Here is a 24,625-nt window from a genome sequence, read left to right on the forward strand (position 1 = left end):
CAGTGTGTGGTATTATATTCAGAGGGTACAATGTGTGGTAGTATTATATTCATAAGGAACAGTGTTTGGTATTATATTCAGATGGTACAGTGTGTGGTATTATTATATTCAGAGGGTACAGTGTGTGGTATTATTATATTCATAGGGTACAGTGTGTGGTAGTATTATGTTAAAAGGGGACCGTGTATGGTAGTATTATATGCAGAGAGCACAGCGTGTGGCAGTATTATATTCAGAGAGAGCAGTGTCTGGCAGGGTTATAATAATAATTGTTTTCACATAGAGGATCAGAATGCTCTGAAGGAGGGTGTGAATTAAGGGGGGGAAGGAGGGGGTGTAATTAAGGGAGTGAGGGGTGTAATTAAGGGGGAGGGAGGGGGTGTAATTAAGGGGTGGTGCCAAACAAAGGTTCAGCCCCGGGTGCCAAATGCTCTAGGTACGCCCCTGGTTGGTGCCCTTCAGTGTTCCACTTTATGTGTGATTTCTTGGAGGTGATAACACAATGGGATATTTCAATGACATTGGCTGATGTTTCCCCTTTAAAAATGTCATCAGAGGTAAAGGCAATGGTAACATACAGCATTGCTGATCTCTGGGGGATTCCACAGGGTATTAATGACCAAAAGGGCTGAAATTATATTATCCTAAGGACCACTAAAACATCTTTCAACTGGAAAATGTTTATATCAATCGTCAGTGTAGTGAAAAATGTACTGTGTAAAAATCAAATGCAAATAAATACACAAAAAAAACATGTCGCTTTTCTTTTTCCTTTTTTTATAGAAAAGAACACTAAAAGTAATACTTAACTAACATTTTTGTGCACATGATCCATAACCTCCAAAGAATTATTTACATCTTCATAGAATAGCATTACCTACTCCTATTGAACAGGCCAACCTAGAATGTGCTGGGATCCCTATTTCTCTTCTTAGACGTAGGCTGTGATATCTTCTTCATTCATCTTAATAGCTTGCTGGGCATATCATCCATCAGTATGTATAGTCCATTTTACTTTACTATATTAGATGACCCTAGAGCAATTTTTAGTTTTTCTTGAAAAGCGTTTAACCTCGCTTTCTGTAGAGGCCACTCTAGAATGCATCGGGACTTGCACATTCCTCTTCTTAGATGTATGCTGTGATTTAGTTTATAGTCTGGAATGTCCTCTAAAAATAAGAGTACAATGGAGTCCTGGTTTTGCTCAATAGCTTGCTGGATGGCTTGCTGAATCGTGAATCTTATGGGAAAAAAAGAATATATTTTATTTACATACAGAAAAACAGGTAACTGCCTTTTATATATGCTTCCATTTTGTACAGTTATGTAGATTAGGAGACTGAAGAAGAAGGCTCTTCTTATGCTCAGAGACTCACGGATTATGATGTGCACATCATTGCTTTTCATTTTAGAAGCAAAACTTTGTAGCTTCCATACAACTAAAGGATAGCAGAGGTGTAGAAGTAAACAAGTTTGGAGACCAGACAGCAGTAGCACCATTACTATCCATATTGATTGACTCTATTGTATGAGTTTATTTAGCACTAACATATTTTACAGTGCATACGGTAAACTAGTCAGCAAGGAAGTGTATGGAGGCACCATTTTGGAGGAAAAGCCCAAATATAGCAACTACTATGAAAACAATAGTTCTGCAAAACCCATGTTCACAATCAGTCCATAAGGTGGTGCGGTGGTGCTAGGACATAGACGGGCATAGAGGAACAACTAGCAAATGTAAATGAGAGGGTTCCTGCACTCACCTCAGATCCGCCATTCACTATAGAGAAGCATCAGGCCGAAAGTGCACCTGTTGCATGAAACTACCAGTTGTGGCCTCTGAACTCCCCCGTGCAACCTCCGAACCTCCATGACGGCTTCTCTATAGCGAACGGTGGATCCGTGGTGAGTGCTGGAACTCTCTCATTTATATTTGATATTTTACAGTGCTCTTGAGAGAATGTCATTGCTCACATTGGCCCGCTGTCACCACTGGGGATAAAAATCAGAATTCCAGATAATTAATATTTTTGGGAGTGTGGTACGTAATTAGAGTACCCAGAGGAAACTATTGCAAACAGAGGGAGAACATACAAACACCAAGAAGATGTTGTCCTTGCTGCAGGGCAACAGGACTAAAAACTGACACAGTCATGTCTGTAATTATAACTCTATCACCTAATACTAATTTTTACGTGTAGCGCCGCAGGCCGTGGGCGCACTCTGTGCCCTACTCCCCACACAGACCGCAATGCGCTTCACATGATGCGATGCGGTAGCTCTCGGTCCACCGGTTCTCACTTGCCATTTTCCTGCATCCTCCCTGGTGGACGGCGCACACATCTCCGCCTCTTAGGGCGCGTGTGCACCGGTTCTCAGAAATTTAAAGGGCCAGTGCACCACTGATTGGTGTTTCCCTGGAACTGACCCTATTTAAGCCCGCACTTCCTCCCTGCCGGATCTTTGTGCCCTGTTGCCTTTGAGAAAGTGTTCCCTGTGTTATCTGCTATTCCGTGTACTAGTTCTCTTGCTACGTTTCCTGACCACAGTTTCTTGCCGCAAGCCCTGACCTACCTGCCTATCCACCACTCTGAGTATGTCTCTTCCTTCTGTGCCTCGCATCACCTTGGCTACCTTTGTGGACGAGTCGCACCAGGGGTAGCGGCTTGGGAGCCGCCTGCCGGAGCAAGGCTCTGGTGAAAACCAGCGGCTCCTTAGACTCCGCTCCCTGGTGCGGCTCATGTCATTGTCCACACAGGTACAGCGGATCCATACCACCAGCCGTTACAGTAAGATCCGGCCATGGATCCAGCCAAGGTGCTTCTGCCGAATGTTGCTGATCTATCTGCCATAGTGGCACAACAATCTCTTCAGATTGAGCAACAAGTGCAACAGCTGAATCAGCTATCCACAATGATGCAGCAGTTCCTCTCCGCTCAACAGCCGCAGCAGCCTCCATCTGCTCCAATGGCTCCTCCGGTGTCTGCAGCTTCCGTGGCTTCCGTTGGATCCACCAACATTGCCTCCTGCCGAAGAGGCTATGCAGGTGGACCGTGCCCACTTGTCCCAACAAGAGAGGTCACTCTGATGTGAAGAGAACTTGTGTCTGTATTGTGCCAGCACAGAACATTTCCTCACAAATTGTCCTCTTTGGCCACCCCGTTTGGGAAACGCAGGCACCTAGGGCATGTGGGAGAGGCCTCTCTAGGTGTGAATTATCCCTCTCCTCGACTGACTATGCCAGTTCTATTACTTACCTCTGCAGGAGCTTCGTTCCACGCCTCTGCCTTCCTGAACTCGGGTTCTGCAGGAAATTTTATCAACGCTTCCCTGCTCCACAAGCACCGTCTTCCAATGACATGGCTCGTCAAGCCTTTATTAATTTCCTCCATCAATAGTGAATGCTTGAAATACGCGGTGCATACTTCTGCACTGAACAACTTTTGTTGCAAGTGGGTGCTTTACACAAAGAGAAGATCAAGTTCTATGTGCTTCCTTATTGTACTTCGGAGCTTCTCCACGGTCTTCCCTGGCTTTAACATCACTCCCCGGTTCTCAACTGGCAAACTGCTGAAGTAATTAGCTGGGGACCTGTCTGCCAAAACCGCTGTCTGGCGTCACCACAGCCTAAGTATTCTCTACCTCCTTCCTCTGTTCCGGGTTTGCCTGACATGTTTTGCGAAAAGCAGGCTGAAAGTCTTCCTCCACACCATCCCTATGGCTGCCCGATTGACCTTCTGCCAGGGACTTCACCTGCTTGGGGAAGAATCTACCACTTGTCTGTTCCCGAGACGCAAGCCATGACTCAATAAATTAAGAAGAACCTCCAGAAGGGCTTCATTGGGAAGTCTTCCTCCCCTGCCAGTGCAGGATTCTTCTTTGTGGAAAAGAAGGACGGGTCTCTCCACCCTTGTATTGATCACCTGGGACTTAACAAGATCACTATCAAGAATCGGTACCCCTTACCTGATTTCTGAGATCTGTGATCACCTGCAGGGTGCCATGGTTTTCTCCAAATTGATCTGCGAGGAGCGTACAATCTCGTCATAATTCGGGAAAGAGATGAATGGAAGATGGCCTTTAATACCTGTGATGATGGGCATTTCGAGTACCTTGTGCTCCCATTTGGTCTCTGTAATGCCCCAGCCATTTTTCAAGAATTTGTCAGTGATCTTCTCTACACTTGTGTCGTGCTGTATTTGGATGATATCCTGATCTTCTCTCCGAACTTGGAGGTCCATCGCACACATGTGCGTAAGGTCCTACGACGCCTACAGCCTAATCACCTTTACGGCAGACTCGAGAAATGCCTCTTCAAGAAGACAAGTCTTCCGTTTCTTGGATATATTGTCTCCAACCAAGGCCTCCAGATGGACCCTGATAAACTGGCCTCGACATTCCGGCCTACTGTCTATAAAATGCTTTCTACACAGATCATAAGAATCTTTTGTATCTTCAGTCCGCTCAGCGTCTGAATCCTCGGCAGGCCAGGTGGTCTCTTTTTTTCTCCAGATTCAATTGGCCGTGGGCACACTCTCTGCTCTACTCCCCGCACGGACCACAATGCTTTTCGCATGATGCAATGCGATAGCACTCAGTCTGCCGGTTCTCACCTACCCCACCGTCTTCCTGCTTCCTCTGTCCTCCCTGGTGGCCGGCGCACGCATACCCGCCACCTAGGGCGTGCATGCCAGTTCTCAGAGATTTAACCCCTTAACGGCCATGGACATAAATGTACATCCTAGTGTGGCGGTACTTAGCACACCTGGACATACATTTACGTCCTGGGTATGACCGCGAGCATCGGAGCAGTGCCGTCATACATGGCAGGTTCTGGCTGCTAGCAGCAGCTGGGTGACCCGCTGATAATGGCTGTCATCCGCGGTCACGCGGATGTCCGTCATTTACCCCTCAGATGCCATTATCAGTACAGATCACGGCATCTGCGACAATGCGCGTGTTAAAATAGATGATCTGATCGCCCGCAGCGCTGCCACGGGGATCCAATCATCTGTAATGACGGACAAAGGTCCCCTCACCTGCCTTCATCTGTCTCCCGGCGTCTCCTGCTCTGGTCTGAGATTGGGTACACCAGAACAGAAGATAGCCGATAATACTGATCAGTGCTATACTCTATGCATAGCACTGAACAGAATTAGCAATCAAATGATTGCTATAGATAGTCCCGTATGGGGGCATAAAAAGTGTTAAAAAGAAGTTGAAAAATTAAAAAATAAAAAGTAAAAAAATAAGTGAAAAATCCCCTCCCCCAATAAAAATGAAAATTGGCAGTTTTTCCCATTTTACCCCCAAAAAGCGTAATTTTTTAAATGTAAACATATTTGGTACAGCTGCATGCGTAAATCTTCGAACTATGAAAAATAATGTTAATGATGCCGTAGGGTGAACGGCGTAAATGTAAAAAATAAAAAGTTCCAAAAATGCAGCTTTTTTTGTATCATTTTAATCCCCCAAAAAATAATAAAAAATGATCTAAAAGTTTTATATATGCAAATGTGGTATCAATAAAAAGTACAGATGACGGCACAAAAAATGAGCCCTCATACCACCTATATATGGAAAAATGACCCTCATACCACCTATATATGAAAAAGCCCCCCAAAATTTGTAGCCCAACTTCTCTCAAGTATGGAAATACCTCATATGTTGATATAAAGTGCTCTGTGGGCTCACAACATGGCTCTAGGGGGAAACAGCAACTGTGGGATTTTTTAAAACAAATTTTGCTGTCTGGTTTTTGGGGGCCATGTTGCATTTAGGAAGCCCCTATGGTGCCAGAACAGCAAAATAACCCCCACATGGAATACTATTTTAGAAATGACACCCCTCAAGGAATGTAACAAGTGGTATAGTGAACCTTAACACCTCACAGGTGTTTGATGACTTTGCGTAGAAGTTGGATGTGAAAATTTGATTTTCAACACTAAAATTATGGTGTTACCCCAAACGTTTCTTTTTCACAAGGGGTAATAGGTGAAAATGGACTGCACAATTCGAAGCTCAATTTCTCCCAATTAAGAAAATGCCCCATATGTGGATGTTAAGTGCTCTGCTGGCGCACTACAGGTCTCAGAACAGAAGGAGCGCCATTGGTCTTTTGTAGAGAGATTTTTGCTGAAATTGAAGATGGGGTCATGTGCATTTTCAAACCTCCCATGATGCCAGAACAGCAGAAACCCCCCACGTGACACCATTTTGGAAACTAGACCCCTCCAGGAACGTAACAAGGGTTACAGTGTGTGCTTACACCTTACCTCACACCTCAGGTGTTTTGAACAGTGGGCCGTAAAAGTGAAAATTTGATTTTTAACACTAAAATTATGGTATTAACCAAATATTTTTTAGTTTCACAAGTAGTAAGAGAAAAAAATCTCCACAAAATTTGTAGTCCAATTTCTCCAGAATAAGGATATACCCCATATATGGAGATAAAGCACTATGCGGGTGCAAAACAGGGCTTAGGAGTGAGACAGCACCAATGAGATTTGACGCCTAAAGTGGGGCTTTGCACTGATATGGTTGAGGTTCTGACATAAAATCTAAAAAAGAAACCCTGGCAAGTGACCACAGTTTTGAAACTATATCCCTCAAGGAAGGTAACAAGGGGTACAGTGAGTACTTTTTTGAACAGTGGTCCATAAATTGAAAAATAAGATTTTTTTTACTCTAAAATGCTGGAGTTACCCAATTTTTTACATTTTCACAAGGGGTAATAAGAGAAGTTGGGTTACAAACTTTGGAAGGCTTTTTCCCCTATGGAAATACATCCACATATGGGGTATCGTGCTGGGCGGGTGCACAACAAGGCTCAGAAGTCATAGAGGTCTGTTTGCATTTGAGGCCTATGGCATATCAGTAGCTCTATGGTTACATACATTCAGAGGAAAATACAAAAAAGAAACACCCACATGTGACACCATTACAGAAAGTACCCACCCTGGGCAATGGGTATAGGGCTAAAGAGGACATTTTGAACGCACAGGGTGTTTCCTAAATTTATTTTCAAGGAATGGATGAAGGATAGCTTTTGAAAATTGCAATTTTCAACCTATACTCTTTATCTGTCTGAAAACAACTAACATGTGACTCCAAATTGTCGCCTGGAAATATGACAGAGGTCATGAGCGAGAACTCTTCGCATTTGAGGCCGATGTTTGTTACGGACCTAACAGTTACATACATTCAGAGTAGAATGCAAGAAAGGAACACCCACATGTGAGCCTATTACAAACAGTACACCCCCTAGGGAAGGTGTATAAGAGTGAAGTGGGGATTGGAACAGACGGGTGTTCCCTAAATTTCAAGGTACTCTCGCAAAGTTTATACATCTTCACGCCATACCGCGCCCGCTTGGTTGGGATGTATTGCCGGAAGCTCCCCTTAAAGCTGATGAAAGACTCATCAATAGCAACCTCCCACCCAGGGACATAGGCCTCCCAAAATTTGGCCCCGAAGTTATTGATGACCGGCCTGATTTTATACAGGCAATCATACACGGGATCACATTGGGGGGGACATGCTGCATTATCAGCATAATGCAAACATTTCTGAAAGGCCTTGTACCGGGGACGTGTCATGGCCATACCATAGAGCGGGGTCTGGTAGAGGACGTCCCCACTCCTGTATTGCCTGAAACTGGCTTTTTTAACTAGACGCATATGCAGCACGAGGCCACAAAAGGTCCTCATTTCGGCCACATTGATGGCATACCATCCATTGGGTCTAGCTAAAAATGAGCCCGGGTTTGCAGCGACGAACTGTTGGGCGTACAGGTTTGTCCGGTCAACCATCAGATTGACAAAGTAGTCACTGAAAAAAAAAACTGAAATAGTCCATTTCAGTGAACCCAGTCAATCTTGATTCCTGAGTCGCCAACAAACTCAGGAATCACAGGCTCATGGTCCGCTGGCTGTGTCCAGACAAGTTACGGGGCACCAGTGAACTTAGCTGGGGGGCTTGACTAATATGAGCGCCAGGGTATACTCATACTAGCATGGGGCACAGGGTCAGGAGCAGAGGAGGTTTGTGGCCTTGCTTGGTGGCGTCTCTGCCGCCTTGGTGGCTCATCATCAGAAGATGATGAGGAGGATGAGGAAATAAGGAAGGTGGGGTCTTCATCGTCCTCTGTGGCGCTTTCAGAGTCGGAGGCAAGTAAGGCATATGCCTCCTCCGCTGAAAATGCCCTGCTGACCATTTCCCCACTCAAATGGGGGGTGAAGTGTATATAGTGTATATATGTGGGGGGAAAAACTTTATTTATTTGTGTATGTGCTGCGTGTGGTGCGAGACTACCGCCCTAACCTAACTAACCCGCCCTAAGAAAAAAAATATAAAAATATAAACTAAAACTAAACTTGAAAAAAAAAAAGACTTCTAGCACAAAAAACCCTGCGTCAAAAAAAAGTGTGTACCTAATCAATAGTGTGCGCACTGATTAGCGCTTGGTGGCAGCAGGGGGCGCAAAAGTCAGTGGGGGGTCTGGCCACTCAGCCCAGAACAGTGGCTGGTGGCACATACAGACCCCACACAAAAAAATAATAATAAAACGCTTAATCCCCAAAAAATTCATCCGCCTGAACCCAAAAAAAGAAGAAAAAAATGCTGATCAGTGATAAATCACTGACAGCGGTGGGGCAGGCCACACACAGAGGTACAGTCCGTCCACACAGCACAGGCCTACTACTGGTGGCATGGACCGCCTATAGGTGCAAAAATTTTAATAACAAAAGCCGATATAACCTGAAAAAGTGCCTGCACCCCAAAAAATAAATGCTGATCAGTACTACGGGACTGATCAGCACCGGGTGGGCTTTAGATAACAGTGGAGGACCGCTCTTTTATAGCTAAGAGGGCCTTGCCACATGTTTAGCAAAAAAAAGGTCTGCGCCCAAAAAAAGGGCTGGAGGCATACCGCGGTGACCTTGTAGGGCCGGGGTCACACAGCTAAAGGTGCTACAGACCCGTGGACACCTTCTTTTTTTTTTTACTCCTAACTGTCCCTACCTAATCTAATGCTTTCCCTGACTGCTTTCTGTGCCAAGGGGCCAAACATTTTTTCTTCTGAGGGGGGAGATGGCATCCAGGGCTCCGTCCTGCACACCAGATCTCTGTGAAATGGTGGGCAGAACGGAGCAGCGTGATCCTGCACCCACCTCCCCCCTCCCCATACTGCAGTGATTGGTGCGGTCACTACAGCTGCCCAATCACTGCTGGCGGATAGCAACAGTGCCGCCCCACAGTACTATACGGATGAGGATTGGTGATGTATATTACACCACCGATCATCATCATTATCCGGGTCATCAGGTCACACGTGACCCAGATGACCTGGAACTGTCGCATACCATCGGTTACCATTTAGGGATCCCCTCGGCACTCTGCTGGGATGCTTGCTGAATGATTTCAGCAGGCATCTGGCTCCGATCCCCACCCGGCGAGCGGCGGGGAATGGAATCGCAGCAAATCAATTGACCGGCGATTTGCGCCTATCACCTATATGGGGGGGGACCTCAGGACCCCCTTGGGCGATATGCCGGGATGCCTGCTGAATGATATCAGCAGGCATCCCAGTCGAGGTCCGGCGAGCGGCAGGGGCCAGAAGAACGCAGGACATACTCATACGCCCTGAGTCCTTAAGGACTCGGAAACGGGGGCGTATGGATACACCCTGCATCCTTAAGGGGTTAAGGTTCAAATGGGCTTGGTCCTTAAGGTTAAAATGGGATTGGTCCTTAAGGGGTTAAAGGGCCAGTGCACCACTGATTTGTGTTTCCCTGGAACTGACCCTATTTAACCCCATACTTCCTCCCATTTCCTGCTGGATCTTTGTGCCCTGTTGCCTTAGAGAAAGTGTTCCCTGTGTTATCTGCTACTCCGTGTACCAGTTCTCTTGCTACGTTTTCTGACCACAGTTCCTTGCCGCCAGCCCTGACCTACCTGCCTGTCTCCAACTCTGAGTACTTCTCTTCCTTTTGTGCCTCGCATCACCTCGGCTGCCTATGTGGACAGGGGTAGTGACCTGGGAGCCGCCTGCCATCCTGCTTTGAGGCTCTGGTGAAAATCAGCAGCTCTTTAGACTCCGCTCCCTGGTGCGGTTCACGTCATCGTTCACACAGGTACAGCGAATCCACATCACCAGGCATTACACTAATGATGTCACAATATTTTATCTTAGACTGTAAAACAATATACCATTTTAGGTCAGTCTGCAGTAAAGCTTGCTTGGTCAGTAGATGTCAGCACAAGAAAAGACAACAATATTAAAGAATTCATTTTAACATGGATAGGTATAACAAAAGAAATGAAGGAATGCATATTACTCTGTACTACAATACCTCAGTATGCACTGACTACCTTAAACACTCCAAATGATATTATAGACTGAATGAATTTCAAAAATTTGAGGAAATAACTTGTACTTTCTGGGTGCCAATAAATCTGTAAAAAGGACCCCAATTTGTATATTTATGATGTCTCCTTATGTGTCAGACACATATGGAGACCTAGTGGAAAGAAAAAGTGAAAAAAGAGGACAGCGCCTCGTGTATTACCCAAGATACCGTGGTCCCTGAGTGACTTAGGCCAGAGGGGGGGCTCTTAGAAATGGCCGCTCACCTGACCACGTAGAATATGCGCATATAACCCCTATGGGGTATGGAGAGATCCTCTGAATATGAACTGCTGGGCCCAAGGTAGGAATGGGTGGAAGGGAACTTCTCCCAGAAGGTGCATGCAGAGTGTAGGAAAATAAACCTTGTCAGAAGGCGCTGTTCAGAACATCAGAAGAATCAGGTGGAAGCCAGATCAAGATGAAAGTGCTAGGAAGCACTGTGTTTATTTAAATACCAGATAGACGCGTTTTGGAGGATCAAACCTCCTTCCTCAGAATGGCATGGCCATTCTGAGGAAGGAGGTATGATCCTCCGAAACGCGTCTATCTGGTATTTAAATAAACACAGTGCTTCCTAGCACTTTCATCTTGATCTGGCTTCCACCTGATTCTTCTGATGTTCTGAACAGCGCCTTCTGACAAGGTTTATTTTCCTACACTCTGCAGACACATATGGAGACATGCATATACTGTATATGTGTGTGTGTTATAGAGCACTTACCTCCTGCACCACTGGTCATCTAGGAAATGACGTGTTATCACAAAAATTAGCTTCCTGCTTCTTCTGATGCTGTTGACAATCAGGTCTAGACGCGATAATCCAGCTTCAAAATCTCTTTCCTCAAAACAGAATTTAAAGTTGCAGTTCTTGTCTTCTCCAAGAGGAATCAGATATCGGTCAACCCAGCGCATGTCTTTCTTGGCATGAATGAGAAAAGCATCATATTCAAACCTTTGGTTTCCTGGGTCAATTTCTTTAAAGCCAAGTATTTTATTCTCCAAAACATTCCAGTAAAATGTTAATCTCCAGCCCTGGAAGTGTAGCAGCAAAACCAAAACCAGCAGAGAGCTTATAACAGTAAAGCTTAGTATAAATAATGTCATAAAGGGGGCATTATCTTTGCAGGGTGAATTATCAAATTTCTCAACCAAAACTCCATGGTAATTACTGGGTGTATTACAGATATACTGTGAGTCGTGGCTTGGAACACTTGTATTGGTTGTATTAAGCCAACTTGCAAACCAAGCTATGCTTTCACACGTGCAGTCAAATGGGTTATTGGCCATATTTAAAGTTTTGAGATTACTAAAAACATTTTTGAAAATGTTTTCTTCAACAGATGTTATCAGATTTTTATGTAGATCCAGAGCAGTTAGTAATCTTTGATCTGCAAACAGAGATGGTGGCAATATGTAAACATTATTTTCCCCTAGGTTCAAGATGTTTAAATTTGAAAGACCCTTAAAAGCGTCAGCAGGTATCTCATCAAAGCCATTGGAAAGTAGGTCAAGTATTTCAAGATTCTGAAGGCCTCTTAGAAACAATACAGGACCACCAGGATTAGCCTTTTTCCACAATCGAGCAAGGTTGTTATGTTGTAAACTTAGAATTCTTAGATTATGAAGACCGCTAAAAAAATCTTCTTCTATGTTAGCAATATTGTTGTTACCAAGATCCAGAAAGGTTAGGTTGCGTACACAGTTAAAAGGAGAATTGCTTGGGCTCTTAAATGTCAATGCGGTCTTCCTGAGATTCAGTTTTTCAAGGGATAAAATATTACAAAATGTACTACTTGTTAGAGTCAAATGTTTGTTATATGAAAGATATATCTGTTTAATACTGCGAAGACCTTCAAATTCTTGTCCAGTAAGGTACTGGTCAATCTGGTTAACTCCTAAATCAAGCATCTCCAGGTGTTCCAGACCATTAAAAGCTCCCGGCCCTACTTTAGTTAATCCTGTTTTTGTCAGATTCAATGCTATTAGGGAGGACTTTGAAAGAGATGCAAAAGTTTTATTTGTAATAGTTTGAAATGTGCATCCACTGAGGCTTAAATATCTTAAGCTTATCAGACCAGTGAAGGTATTTTCTGAAGGGTTAATGTTTTTATTTTCCTCCATATTTAGGTATTGCAGGTTTTGAAGCCATTGAAATGAAAAATCATCAATTTTAGGGTCTTTTGAATTGCTAAAAAACTTCTTTAAATTCAAGTATGTCACATTTGATAAACCGCTAAAAGCTACGGAAGTCAGATGACTGACTTGACTTTCTTCCAAGTTTAGATTTTTCAAATGTTGCAAATAAATAAATGAATTATTTTCAATCTGTGACAAACTGTTCTTAGAAACATCCAGACTTATAAGATTTGTAGAGTTTAAGCCTTTAAAGGTTGTATTGTGTATTCTGTTGAGCTGAGAATTAAGCAGAATAAGGACCTTAATTTGCGTGTCTGCCAACTGTGAGCAAAGATCCTCTGTTAACTTGGGTCCAAGGGTCATGTTGGCCATTGTGAGAGTATGAAGATAGGTCAGTTGTTGAAAACAGTCAGCTTGAATCTGTAAAAGAGAGAACACTATGTCATGGTATAGCAGAGAGTAGTGTGTGCTGTGTTCGTATTGGCTAGAAAATTAGGGAAAGGTAGCCCATGTATGGATACTACTGGCAAACAGCCTAGCTTTTGGAGAGAATGAAAAATAGCTGTGCTTATAGAGGAAATCAGCAGTGATTAAACAAAACTACCCTTGGGGTAGTAAGGGGTCAATAACCAAAAATACACTAAACCCCAGGGCCAAAGCCCAGGGTAAGAAACCCCTATTGCTTACCCCTAAAAAATAACTTTTATTCAATATTAATAAAATGGCCCAAAAATGAAAAATTTAAAACTGATACCAGGTGTACCTGGTGCTTATAATATCGAGGTAAAGAGAATAGTATCCACTATTTCTCCAAAGATAGCCCTGCAGTGTCTGATCATGTGAAAGGTAACACACTGGTATCACTTAAAAACAAAACACTATTGCCGCCTCTACATGTTTCGCCGCCTCTGCTGCTTTCTCAAGAGGCAATGGTGGCAAATGTGGAGTGAGAACACTAAAACCACCTTGTCATCACTGAAGGGTTAAATGTAGGTTAAAAATAAATAAATAAATAAATAAGCAGGTCCTCATTCTCAGTGGTAAGCTGGTTGCACATGTGTGAGTGAACTTGTCTACATAGGCCCTCAGGGCCCTCAAATTGATCAAACTTACATTCAGGCTAATAAGCGCTTTCTAAGATATCACATCTGCAGAATTCATATACCAACTATTCAATGAATGGTTTAAGAATAAATTAATCTTTGAGACAAATATTCACTTACAAAAGGAGGAGCATTTATAGGAATTGAGTAAACAGCATAGCATCATGAACTATGCTGTTTTTGTAACTCCCCAGTTACTCCCATTAACTTCTATGAGATATACATAAACTGCATAAAACAGTGCATAAACCATTCAAAAAAATGCCAGGGCTAAATGCATCACACTGTCACTCAGCCTATTGCTGGCTGAGGCGGGACATCGATGCTGCTGACGATTAGCTGAGCCACAGTGTGATGCGTTGACCACGTCACACTGAAAGAAGATGGCAGCAGAGGACTGGAGCGGCGATACCAAGACACCCAGGGAGCGGCAGCAGGTGAGTACCATTTGTTGTTATATATTCTGGCAGCCCAAGCATAATGGCAGAAAATAGTTCTGCATGATATATCTCCTTTAAGTCGCAGTGGATTTAACCCTTTAAGGACCCAGGCTTTTTCCGTTTTTTCATTTTCAATTTTTCCTCCTTATAACTCCTCATAACTCTTTAAAATGTTCACCTAAAATTCTATATGATTGCTTACATTTTGCATCACTAATTCTACTTTGTAATGACATTAGTCATTTTACCCAAAAATCTACGGTGTAACGGGAAAAAAAATCAATGTGCGACAAAATTGATGAAAAAACACTATTTTATAACTTTTGGGGGCTTCCGTTTTTACGCAGTACATTTTTCGGCAAAAATAACACTTTATCTTTATTCTCTAGGTCCATACGGTTAAAATGATACCCTACTTGTATAGGTTTGATTTTTTATCACTTCAGAAAAAAATCATGAATACATGCAGGAAAATGTATACGTTTAAAATTGTCATTTTCTGAGCCCTATAACTTTTTTTTATTTTTCTGTGTTCAGGGCGCTATGAGGGCTCATTTTTTGTGCCGTGATCTGAAGTTTTTAGTGGTACCATTTTTGTTCTGATCAGACTTTTTGATCACTTTTTATTCACTTCTTTGTGGCATAAAAAGTGATAAAAAAAATGCGCTATTTTGGACTTTGGAATTTTTATATATTTTGGTATATTTTTATAATTTGGACATTTCCGCACGCGGCGATACCACATGTGTTTATTTTTATTTACACTGTGTTTTTTTTATTCTTGGAAATGCCGGGTGATTCAAACTTTTATTAGGGGAAGGGATAATTGAAAGGGTTAATGATTTTTTTTACACTTTTCTTATGCAATATTATAGCTCCTATAGGGGGCTATAACATTGCATTAACTGATCTTTAACACTGATTGATGCATCCCCATAGGAATGGATCAATCAGTGTTTTCAGCGATTGATTGCTCAAGCCTGGATCTCAGGCTTGAAGCATTCATTCGGGGATCGGACTGCAGGAAGGAGGTAAGAGACCTTCCTCCTGTGCTACAGCTGTTCGGAATGCCGCGATTATACCGCGGTGACCCCGAACAGCTCCCTGAGCTAGCCGGGCACTTTTACTTTTGTTTTGAGCGTGCGGCAAAAGGGTTAATATTAGCGGCGGGTCCCGGCTTCACTATGACGCCGGGTCCGCCGTGATATGATGCGGGGTCACCGTGTGACTCCGCGTTATATCGCAGGACCGGGACTCAGGGTGTAAGTTTATGCCCTGGGTCCTTAACAGGTTAAAGCGTACCCGTCAGATCCAACAAAAAAACTTTTTTTTTAATATATCCCTCAGTACCTAATCCTGACCATGTACATCTAATTTTTATGTGTCTAGCACCTTTATTTATTTTTTTATTACACTTTAAATTTAGCTCACTAGTCTGAATTCCTCTCAAAGAGAGGGGTCGTGGCCTCATTGTGCAGGTCTCCGCCCCCTCCCTCAGTATGCTGTCTGCTCACATCTCCCCTAGCATTAACAAAACTACAACTCCCAGCTTGTCCTCACTGACAGTAGCGGGACACAAGCTGACGGTGGGAGGATTTTTCCTCCAGCTGTGAGCCCTGCGCTCACAGCTGTCAATCAAGGAAGTGTGTCCATGACACATGGACACAGCAGGACTAGTATATGTCAAAGCAGGCAGGGAGGGGCAGTTGTTTGACTGGCTTTTTCAGTATGAAATACAGAAAATTTTCTAATGAAAGCAATTGCAAAACCTATTGGTTCTGCATGCTTTACAACATATCAAAAGTTTTTGTATCTGACAGTGCCCATTTAAGGGATCATTGCTGGACTCCTCCAAACACCATTTTAATGGAGTACTCAAGTACAGTATTATCAAGAATAATAAACTATACCCTTACTTATGGCTTATGTGCATGCAATAGCTTACCCACCATAACGGAAGACTAGGCAGCTGCTATAGGGCTCTGATAGGAAGGAAGCCTAGACAAGAAAGCCTTTCAGGATCCCCTCATACAAGTCCTTCAAATTAGGATGAGGGGAATTACCTAATCATTACGGAAATGAATAGGGAAAACAAGCGCCAAGTCCTGCAGTCCCAGCTGGGCATAGGTATGGCAGCCTTACCAGCAGCAGAGGGGGACCCCTCACTTGTTCATGCCCCTGAGTATATAAAACCTTACCTCTTTTACAGGGTTGGATGAAAGATCAAGCTTCTGCAGAGAGTTGTTCCCAAGAAATATAAAATTCTCTTTCTTCAGCTCTTTGATCATATTATGAGAATACAGAATCTCGATGAGGTTTGATAGCTGTTGTTTGTCTCCTAATGCTGTAGATGTCATTTTGTTGTGAGACACATCAAGAATGCGTAAGCTCTGTCAAGAATAATATCATCACTTTATTCACATTGATAGCAACATTTATATGGAATCGTGAATATGATATTTAAAATGAATAATACCTGGAGATTCACAAATGGGTTTCCAGTAATTTCTTTTATTCCATTAGAATTTAGTCGTAACTCAACAAGACCTGTGCAGGAAAGAAAGGCTTTTTCTGGAATCTTGGTAAATTCATTGTGCTGTAAGATAAGTATTTTAAGCATGTGTAATTGTTGACATAAGGTCGTGTCGAGGATGTGGAGAGTATTATAACCCACATCCAGATGTTCAACTTTGTCATATCTGGAGAGATTGGCTACAGGTAATGACTTCAGTCGATTGTGAGAAAGGTCTAGAATGGTAATGGTTGATGGAAGGTCAGAAGGTATAGTTGACAATTCCAAGTGACTGCAGTCAGCTTTTTCTGCTGTGACCTTACAGTGATTTTCAGCTTTAATAGGGACCAGGATTATGATATACATAGTATATAACACATAACCAGAGGACATGTATGCAGGTTTCATCTTGCTTCTGTAGTGGAAAAAGTAACAAAAAAAAAAAAAATGGATAAAAAATGTGGCCAGACATCAAACATAAATGAACATCATAGGTAGAAGTGTGAGCTGACAATATACACCTGCACTCTTCCTAAAACAGACTATACTGCTATCATAACGCACATTCTGCAAGCACAATGAAATAAAGTCAACTTAAAGTAAGAATTAGTTATCCCAATAAAACAGACTTAGCCTATTTTCTTCAGATAGGTCATTAATATCAGGATTGACAGGAACGCGTCAAGTGAGAGGGACCATGCAGCATTACAATACTATGCATTTGCCAAACAATTACTATGGCAGTGTAAGTATGAGCCCCAAAACACCACAGCCGCATCAAACAGCTTATTGGTTGAGGTTCCAGAGTGTTTCAGGAATTGAAGCCCTGCCCATTTAATATGGCTCTCCTATGAAGAGACCATCAATTTCTAACTCCTGGCTACACGGGGCAACACACATTAGACAGCTACTGTCCAGACTTTTATTTGCCATAGCATGCATGTGTTTTCCTGCCTCTCTGACATCAGGGAAGTTGGGAGGCCCACATACATACTAAATCTATGTTGATCAACTAGTGGCTCTTCAACTGTTGTAAAACTACATGGCTATCAGGGCATAACGGGAGATTCAGTTTTGCAACAGCTGGCGAGCCTCAGGTTAGGGGAATAGTGCATAAAACTGTTGGCCAGTCACATGGAATTTGAAGGGCCAGGTTGGCATTAATCTAATCTGTTTGGCCATTCTTATGTGATATCCTGGGGGATGTAGGGTATGTGGAGTGTAGCTGTACGGTGATTAAATGGTGCCTGTTAACCCTTGCTATTCGTGACGCCAGGGTGAAGGCTCCTCAGTAATGCTTATCCTACCGCCACCCTTCCCAAGAGCGATAGGGAGATAGAAAATAATAGAATGTCCACAACCGGAGAGTTTTCTGAAACAGGTATAACTTTTACTGAAGATTTTCTGTAAGCTTCATAAACTGAACAGTCTCTATGCATACAACTGCTTTCTTTGGAGATTGACAAAGGTTGGGGCTTCAGCAAATTAGAGTCTTTAAGGTATTATGCGCTGTTCCACTGGATTTAGGGGATTTAGTTGTGGTCCAGTAGTCACGCTAGCATTAGCGGGGGTAGTTTAGAACTCACGGTTTTAGTTCAGCTGAGGCCGGTAGGTTTTCTGGCCTAGCGTGTCTTTGCAAGTTGCGCAGATCCGTCCTGCTAGTCCGTAATCCATGAGAGCAGCAACCCAAGAGAGCGATAATTGGCTACAGCTCCCTTTTATGGGCAGGGGCTGGACTAGTGCTAATTGGTCCATACTGATGTCAATCACCATTACAAAGGCTTTTGGGCAACACATGACCTAAGGACCTCCAAAGGTCCTTCAACATACCATAGAGGATATTTAACATGGTCACATGACCGAAGGTCCTGCAATGCTAAACAAGTTAAGTACTATACATTCTATTAGATATACATTATTTATACATACACGTATTAACATTAGATAATTAGACTTGAGGAGAGGCGACTAGGGGTCTGAGGGACCCTACCTGAGCGTAGTTACTGACTTTGGGGACCTCAACACTGGGTACGGTATGTAATACGTACCGGGACACCACACTTAGTCTTAGTTAGGACCCATCTGAATGAATTGTGGCAGGTAGCAAGTTAACACAATTTGATAAAATATTCAATGTTTTATCCCTTGCAGGGAGCTGACCCGGCCTTGTGATTGTTTCTATTATGTCTTGCAGACTCAGCCAATTTATTTGCCCCTGACATTTTGTGTTTTGTTATGGGGGGGGGGGGGGGCTGACTTGTATTTCCTGCTACTGTATGAGATAACAAGACTAATCAAAGTACCATTCCGGTCCAATGGATAAAAAGTACTGCAGTAAGATTGGGAATGGTGCGTATGTTAAGAATTTCACCCACGTGAGTGCCAGATCTCTCCATTTTTGATGCATGTTTGGTGTGTATTGATTGGCAAAGGCTACCTATGTGAATGTTGTCTCGGCTGAATGTAGTACCTACACCTAGAAGAGTCTGTTATGTAATGTTAAAATGGAAGCAGCCCAGTTGGGGGCAGCAGCGCTCTTTTTATATACTGGGAAAACAAGGAAAGCAAGTAGCTTACAAGTCCTCTGCTGCTTTTATATTTAAGTTCTGGCATTAAAGTTTGTTACATTAAAATAAAGGGATTCCATTTATGTCAAGATATTGTAATACAGACCATGACCCTTTCTTCAAATACTAGGAGTAGCATTGCACATCTAAGGAAGAGTCAAACACCACAAAAAAGTTGTGAGAGGTGCCAAGCATTGGCTACATTATTATTTTATTTTGAATACAGGAACTGCCACTATCACAGAGAAAACTGACATCCTCGTCCAATAAGCTAAATTAACCACAGTAAACTACTACAATCAAGAAATTTGCATGTGCGAAAATTAGCATAAGCGAAAATTCACATATGTGAAAATTAGCATATGCAAATTTTCACATATGTGAAAATTCGTACACCTGTCTTACACACTAGTATTAGAGCCTTCTTTACACCACACAAGCTGGAAGCAGAGAGGGATGATCACTGTGATGTGTACTGTGAAAAAAAAAAAACGAATATTCGTAATTACGAATATATAGTGCATATTTGCGAATATTCGTGAATATAGCACTATATATTCGTAATTACAAATATATATATTTTTTTTTTCACAGCACACATCACAGTGATCACCCCTCTCTGCTTCAGGCTTGTGTGGTGTAAAGAAGACTCTAATACTACTGTGTCAGACTGGCGTACGAATTTTCGCATATGCGAAAATTTGCATATGCTAATTTTCACTTATGCTAATTTTTGCACATGCAAATTTTCGAACATGCAAATTTTCGTTTATGCATATGCAAATGTTCGCATATGTGAAATTTCGCATATACGAACATTTAAGGCGAATATTACGAATATTGCGAATTTAGCGAATATATGATGAATATTCACCCATATATTCGCGAAATATTGCGAATTCGAATATGGCCTATGCCGCTCAACACTAGTGTGTGCCTGTGAGAGTGTGTGTAAGTATATAAGCAATTCTTATGTATGTAGCATGTCTACTACCTCAGTGTCTTCCAGAGCTGCAGAGACTATTTTACTATTCTGTTACATCATGTCCACTACTCCAGTCACTTCTACATCCACTTCTCTTTTTCTTTATGCTGGGTATAATCTGTGTCTGTTATGTAACATGGTGGTAAAGGCAGGGCAAATGGAGTTAAAGTGTCACTGTCATTTGACATGTCTTTTGAGCAGGTAACATTTATTTAGCAGTAAGTGTGCTACACTAGTCCTGCTAAATAAATATATACACATAGGAAATTGCCTGAATATTATCACTAGATGGCTATGTTCAGCATATTTAAGGGAAATGTGTCACCAAATGTGATTACATTTTTTGTTTTTAGTGGTTAAATAATTTTTACAATTATTTAAATATTTTTGGAAATATTTTTTTAAAAAATAGCTTGCAAAAAAATATGAAAAATTAAGTAATAACTTGTCATATCTCCCACTGTTTACCGGCAGAGAGAGAGCTAATATGTGGAATCTGGTGAAAGCAAGCAACTTGTCTGGCTGCTGCAAATTAGACCTCACCCATCTACTTTCCTCTTCTGTCTATGTGCAAAAGGGGAGGGGGGAGGGGATTTTGTAGTTTTTTAAAATTCCATTGTCACCATTTTGTTGGTGTCTGAAGAGTGGTAAAGAACAGACTAGATGTCTCTTGATAGGTCACTGCTGCTCAGGGACTTCAATAAAATGGTGCTGGCTTCCCCTTTCATTTCACCTAGCCTTTGCTATGCACATGTGCAGTAAGCAGTCAATGCTTTTTTTTTTTATAAGACACTCAGTCTTAACTTTCTTATGCCCTGTGCCTGCCATAAAGCAACTGTGTAGGCGTTGTGAAGTGACATATCACAAAGAGACTACTGTAACGGCAGCCCCCAGTACACACTTTATTAATAAATAAGATTAAAACATTGTCCTTTGCAAACGGTTTCAATTTAGATATTTGGGAGGGGAGGTTTCTGCCTGTGTGAAGGATGTTGTATTTAGAACCGGTTTTTGTCGTCTGTGCCAGTTAAGCTGCAGGACTAGTCCTCTTTACCCCTTTCTCTGGCTGGCAGGATTAATATTTTTAAAATTATGCATCTACCTAAGTTTCTATATCTTTTTCATCTATCTCCTGTGATTCCTCCTAAGAGGTTTTTTATGAAGCTGAGTGGCGTTTTGAGATCCTTCTATTGTCTTGAAGCGTTCTGTGTCCACGGCTGCAGGAAATGAGGAGTGACGTCCCTTACGCCGTGCAGAGGAGCCACAGGAGACGTCACTCATCATATTATCCCCACAGCCCACAAGACATGCCGCATTACCTGAGCCTGCCGAGTGCGGCCAGGTAAGGAAATATGAAAAATAGAAAAAGTAGGGGGAGAGGGGTGGAGCAATGAGCAGGGGAACTATACTGCCAACCTAATGTGGGGGAACTACAACCTAATTTGGGGGAACTACAATCTAATGTGGGGGACTATACTGTCAACCTAATGTGGGGGAACATACTGCCAACCTAATGGGGAGGAACTGCAACCTAATGGGGAAGAACATACTGCCAACCTAATGTGGGGGAACATGCTGCCAACCTAATGTGGGGGAACTATACTGCCAACCTAATGTGGGGAATCTATACTGCCAACCTAATGTGGGGAAGCTATACTGCCAATCTAATGTGGGGGATCTATACTGCCAACCTAATGTGGGCAAGCTATACTGCCAACCTAATGTGGGGGGACCTGTGCTCCTGGCCTATAATGCCCCCCGACATGTGCTCCTGACCTATAATGCCTATAATATTGTTTTTTATTTTTCTCCTTCTCTAAAATCTAGGTGCGTCTTATGGTCAGGTGCATCTTATGGAGCAAAAAATACGGTACGTTGTCATAGTACTAAATACATAAATGAAATGCTTTATCTTTGATAGAATAATTTTATTTATAAAAAAAATAAAATGGTGACAAATTCCCTTTAACTGAATAGGACCAAAGCCAGTAGGTGGCGGTATACATCAGCATCCCTTCATGGCAGGTTTGCAACATATACCAGCAATGTACTGTTTTAAGGCAATATGAACACATCATAAGTAATGTCTGTTTGTGTGTGTGTGCGCGTGTGTAAGTGATATATATGTATGGGTGTTATTCAGTATCTGCCCCTGTTTTGTATCAATAGACACTGCACAGTACCACTTCATTTACCCTGTATGCTGGATGTAATTCTCAAAATCTGCTTTTATTCCATATATACGTGGACACATATATGGACATATATGCACAGTACCACTTTTCTTGTCCTGTATGCTGGATGTAATTCTCAGTATCTGCTCTTATTTTATATACAACAGGTGAAATATGTATTGAATAATTACACAATTTTTCTCACTAAATATGTTTCTAAAAATGCTATTGACATGACATTTTCACCATATGTTGGTAACAACCCAATAATCCTTACATACAGAAACCAAAGCAAATAAGCTCAGAAATTAAGTTACGTGTAATAATGTGAAATGACACAGGGAAAAAGTATTGAACACACTGGTTCAAAAGTCTTTGTCAGTAATGACAGCTTCAAGACGCCCCCTGTATGCAGAAACTAGTCGCATACATTGCTCTGGTGGGATTTAGGCCCATTCTTCAAATCTTGAAGGTTCCTTGGGCCTCTTCTATAAATCATGATCTTCAATTCTTTCCTTAGATTTTCAAGGGTCAGGTGGTTGGCTGGGTCATTCTCTCTAGCAGTTTTATTTTCTTTCTTTGAAACCATTTGAGAGTTTCCTTGGCTGTGCGTTTGGGATCATTGTCTTGCTGAAATGTCCACCCTCGTTTCCTCTTGATCATCCTGGTAGATGGCAGCAGATTTTTATTCTAGTATGTCTTCCTAAATTATGGCATCCAAACAGTTACATTTTGCTCTCATCTGACCACACTATATACTCCCAGTATTTCACTGGCTTTTCCAAATGGTTTGCAGCAGACATTAAAGGGGTACTCCAGTGAAAACCTTTTTTCTTTTAAATAATCTAGTGCCAGAAAGTTAAACATATTTGTAAATTACTTCTATTAAAAAATCTTAATCCTTCCAGTACTTATTAGCTGCTGAATGCTACAGAGGAAATTCCTTTCTTTTTGGAACACTGATGACATCACGAGCACAGTGCTCTCTGCTGACATCTCTGTCCATTTTAGCAACCATGCATAGCAGATGTATGCTAAGGGCAGCATGGTGGCTCAGTGGTTAGCACTGCTGCCTTGCAGTGCTGGGGCCTTGGGTTCAAATCCCACTAAGGACAACAATAAATAAAGACATTATTATTATAATAACGTCAGCAAAGAGCACTGTGGTTGTGATGTCATCAGAGAGCATTCCAAAAAGAAAAGAATTTCCTCTGTAGTATTCAGCAGCTAATAAGTACAAGAAGGATTAAGATTTTTTAATAGAAGTAATTTACAAATCTGTTTAACTTTCCGAAGCCAGCTGATTTAAAAGAAAAAAAGTTTTTACCGGAGTACCACTTTAAACTAGTTTCAACATGCTTTTTATTCATGGAGTCTTGTGTGGTGAGTGTGCATACAGAGTGCATTACTTATAGTTTTCTTTGAAATAACAGTACCTTTTTGAAGGTGTCCACCAGTGTCCTTGACTTCTGAACAACTTTTCAGATTATTCTTTTCACTTCTCTGTCAGAAATTTTGTTAGGAGAACCTGGTAAATTTAGGGTAAAATAATTGTCTTTTCACTTCCGTATTATGACCCCAAGAGTGTTTACTAAAACATTCAGAAGTTTAAGAAATGCGCCTGTAACAAACTCCATCCTAATTTTTGCAACAATTAGGTTGCAAAGGTCTTTAGACAGCTCTTTGCTTTAACCCATCATACCCACCTTTTCAATGAGACCTTTTTGTAGGCCATCAGTTGCAAATAAACCAGCTGATACAAATTTACGCTGACAAGGGTCTGGATTTCTTTTCTAATTACTAATATATTTTAGCTGTTGTCTTGGTTTCCCATGCCTTTTTGCACTGCCCTATCTTCATGTGTTCAATACTTTTTCTCTGGGTCATTTCACATTATTACACATAATTTCTGAGTTAATTTGTTTTGGTTTCTTTCTATGTATGGTTACTAGGGTTGCTGTTGACCTCCGATGTAAATGTCCTGTCAATAGAACCTTTTAAAATATATTAAATGAAAAAATGGTGTAATTGTTTAATGCTTATTTCACTTCCTGTATATGGGCACTGCACAGTAACACTTATCTCATTCTGTGTGCTAGGTTTAAATCTCAGTATCTGCTCTTATTCTATTGTAGAAGATTAGCTCTGTAGAACCACTCAAATAGCGGAAAAATAGCAGTAAGAGAGCATGGAAGTAACATTTAAAAAGGGCTTCTCCTGTATTTATTGTTCAGTAACATAACAAATACTGCCTTTACACACTCAGGCATAAACACAAATAAGTCCTGCTTGTCCAG

At 41.9% G+C, this 24,625-nt stretch overlaps 1 protein-coding gene across 6 annotated transcripts in view; it reads right to left on the reverse strand.

Moving 5' to 3' along the window:
- Positions 1-756: 756 nt before the first annotated feature.
- Positions 757-24,625, reverse strand: part of TLR3 (toll like receptor 3) — a 92,876-nt gene continuing 69,007 nt past the window's right edge. For 4 of the 6 annotated variants that reach the window (XM_056559502.1, XM_056559508.1, XM_056559493.1 and 1 more), the window contains 4 exons: positions 16,567-17,017; positions 16,289-16,480; positions 11,133-12,967; positions 757-1,240 (listed from right to left, as the gene is read on the reverse strand). In XM_056559502.1, the coding sequence (XP_056415477.1) occupies positions 1,012-1,240; positions 11,133-12,967; positions 16,289-16,480; positions 16,567-17,010 (2,700 nt within the window). In that variant the 5' untranslated portion in view covers positions 17,011-17,017 and the 3' untranslated portion in view covers positions 757-1,011. Of the gene's footprint in view, positions 1,241-11,132; positions 12,968-16,288; positions 16,481-16,566; positions 17,018-22,758; positions 22,969-23,764; positions 23,857-24,625 lie in introns of those variants that run through there. The other 2 variants (XM_056559518.1, XM_056559474.1) reach the window with 2 other exon arrangements.

This window comes from Hyla sarda, chromosome 1 (assembly GCF_029499605.1).
Source record: "Hyla sarda isolate aHylSar1 chromosome 1, aHylSar1.hap1, whole genome shotgun sequence".
Taxonomy (NCBI): Eukaryota; Metazoa; Chordata; class Amphibia; order Anura; family Hylidae; genus Hyla; species Hyla sarda.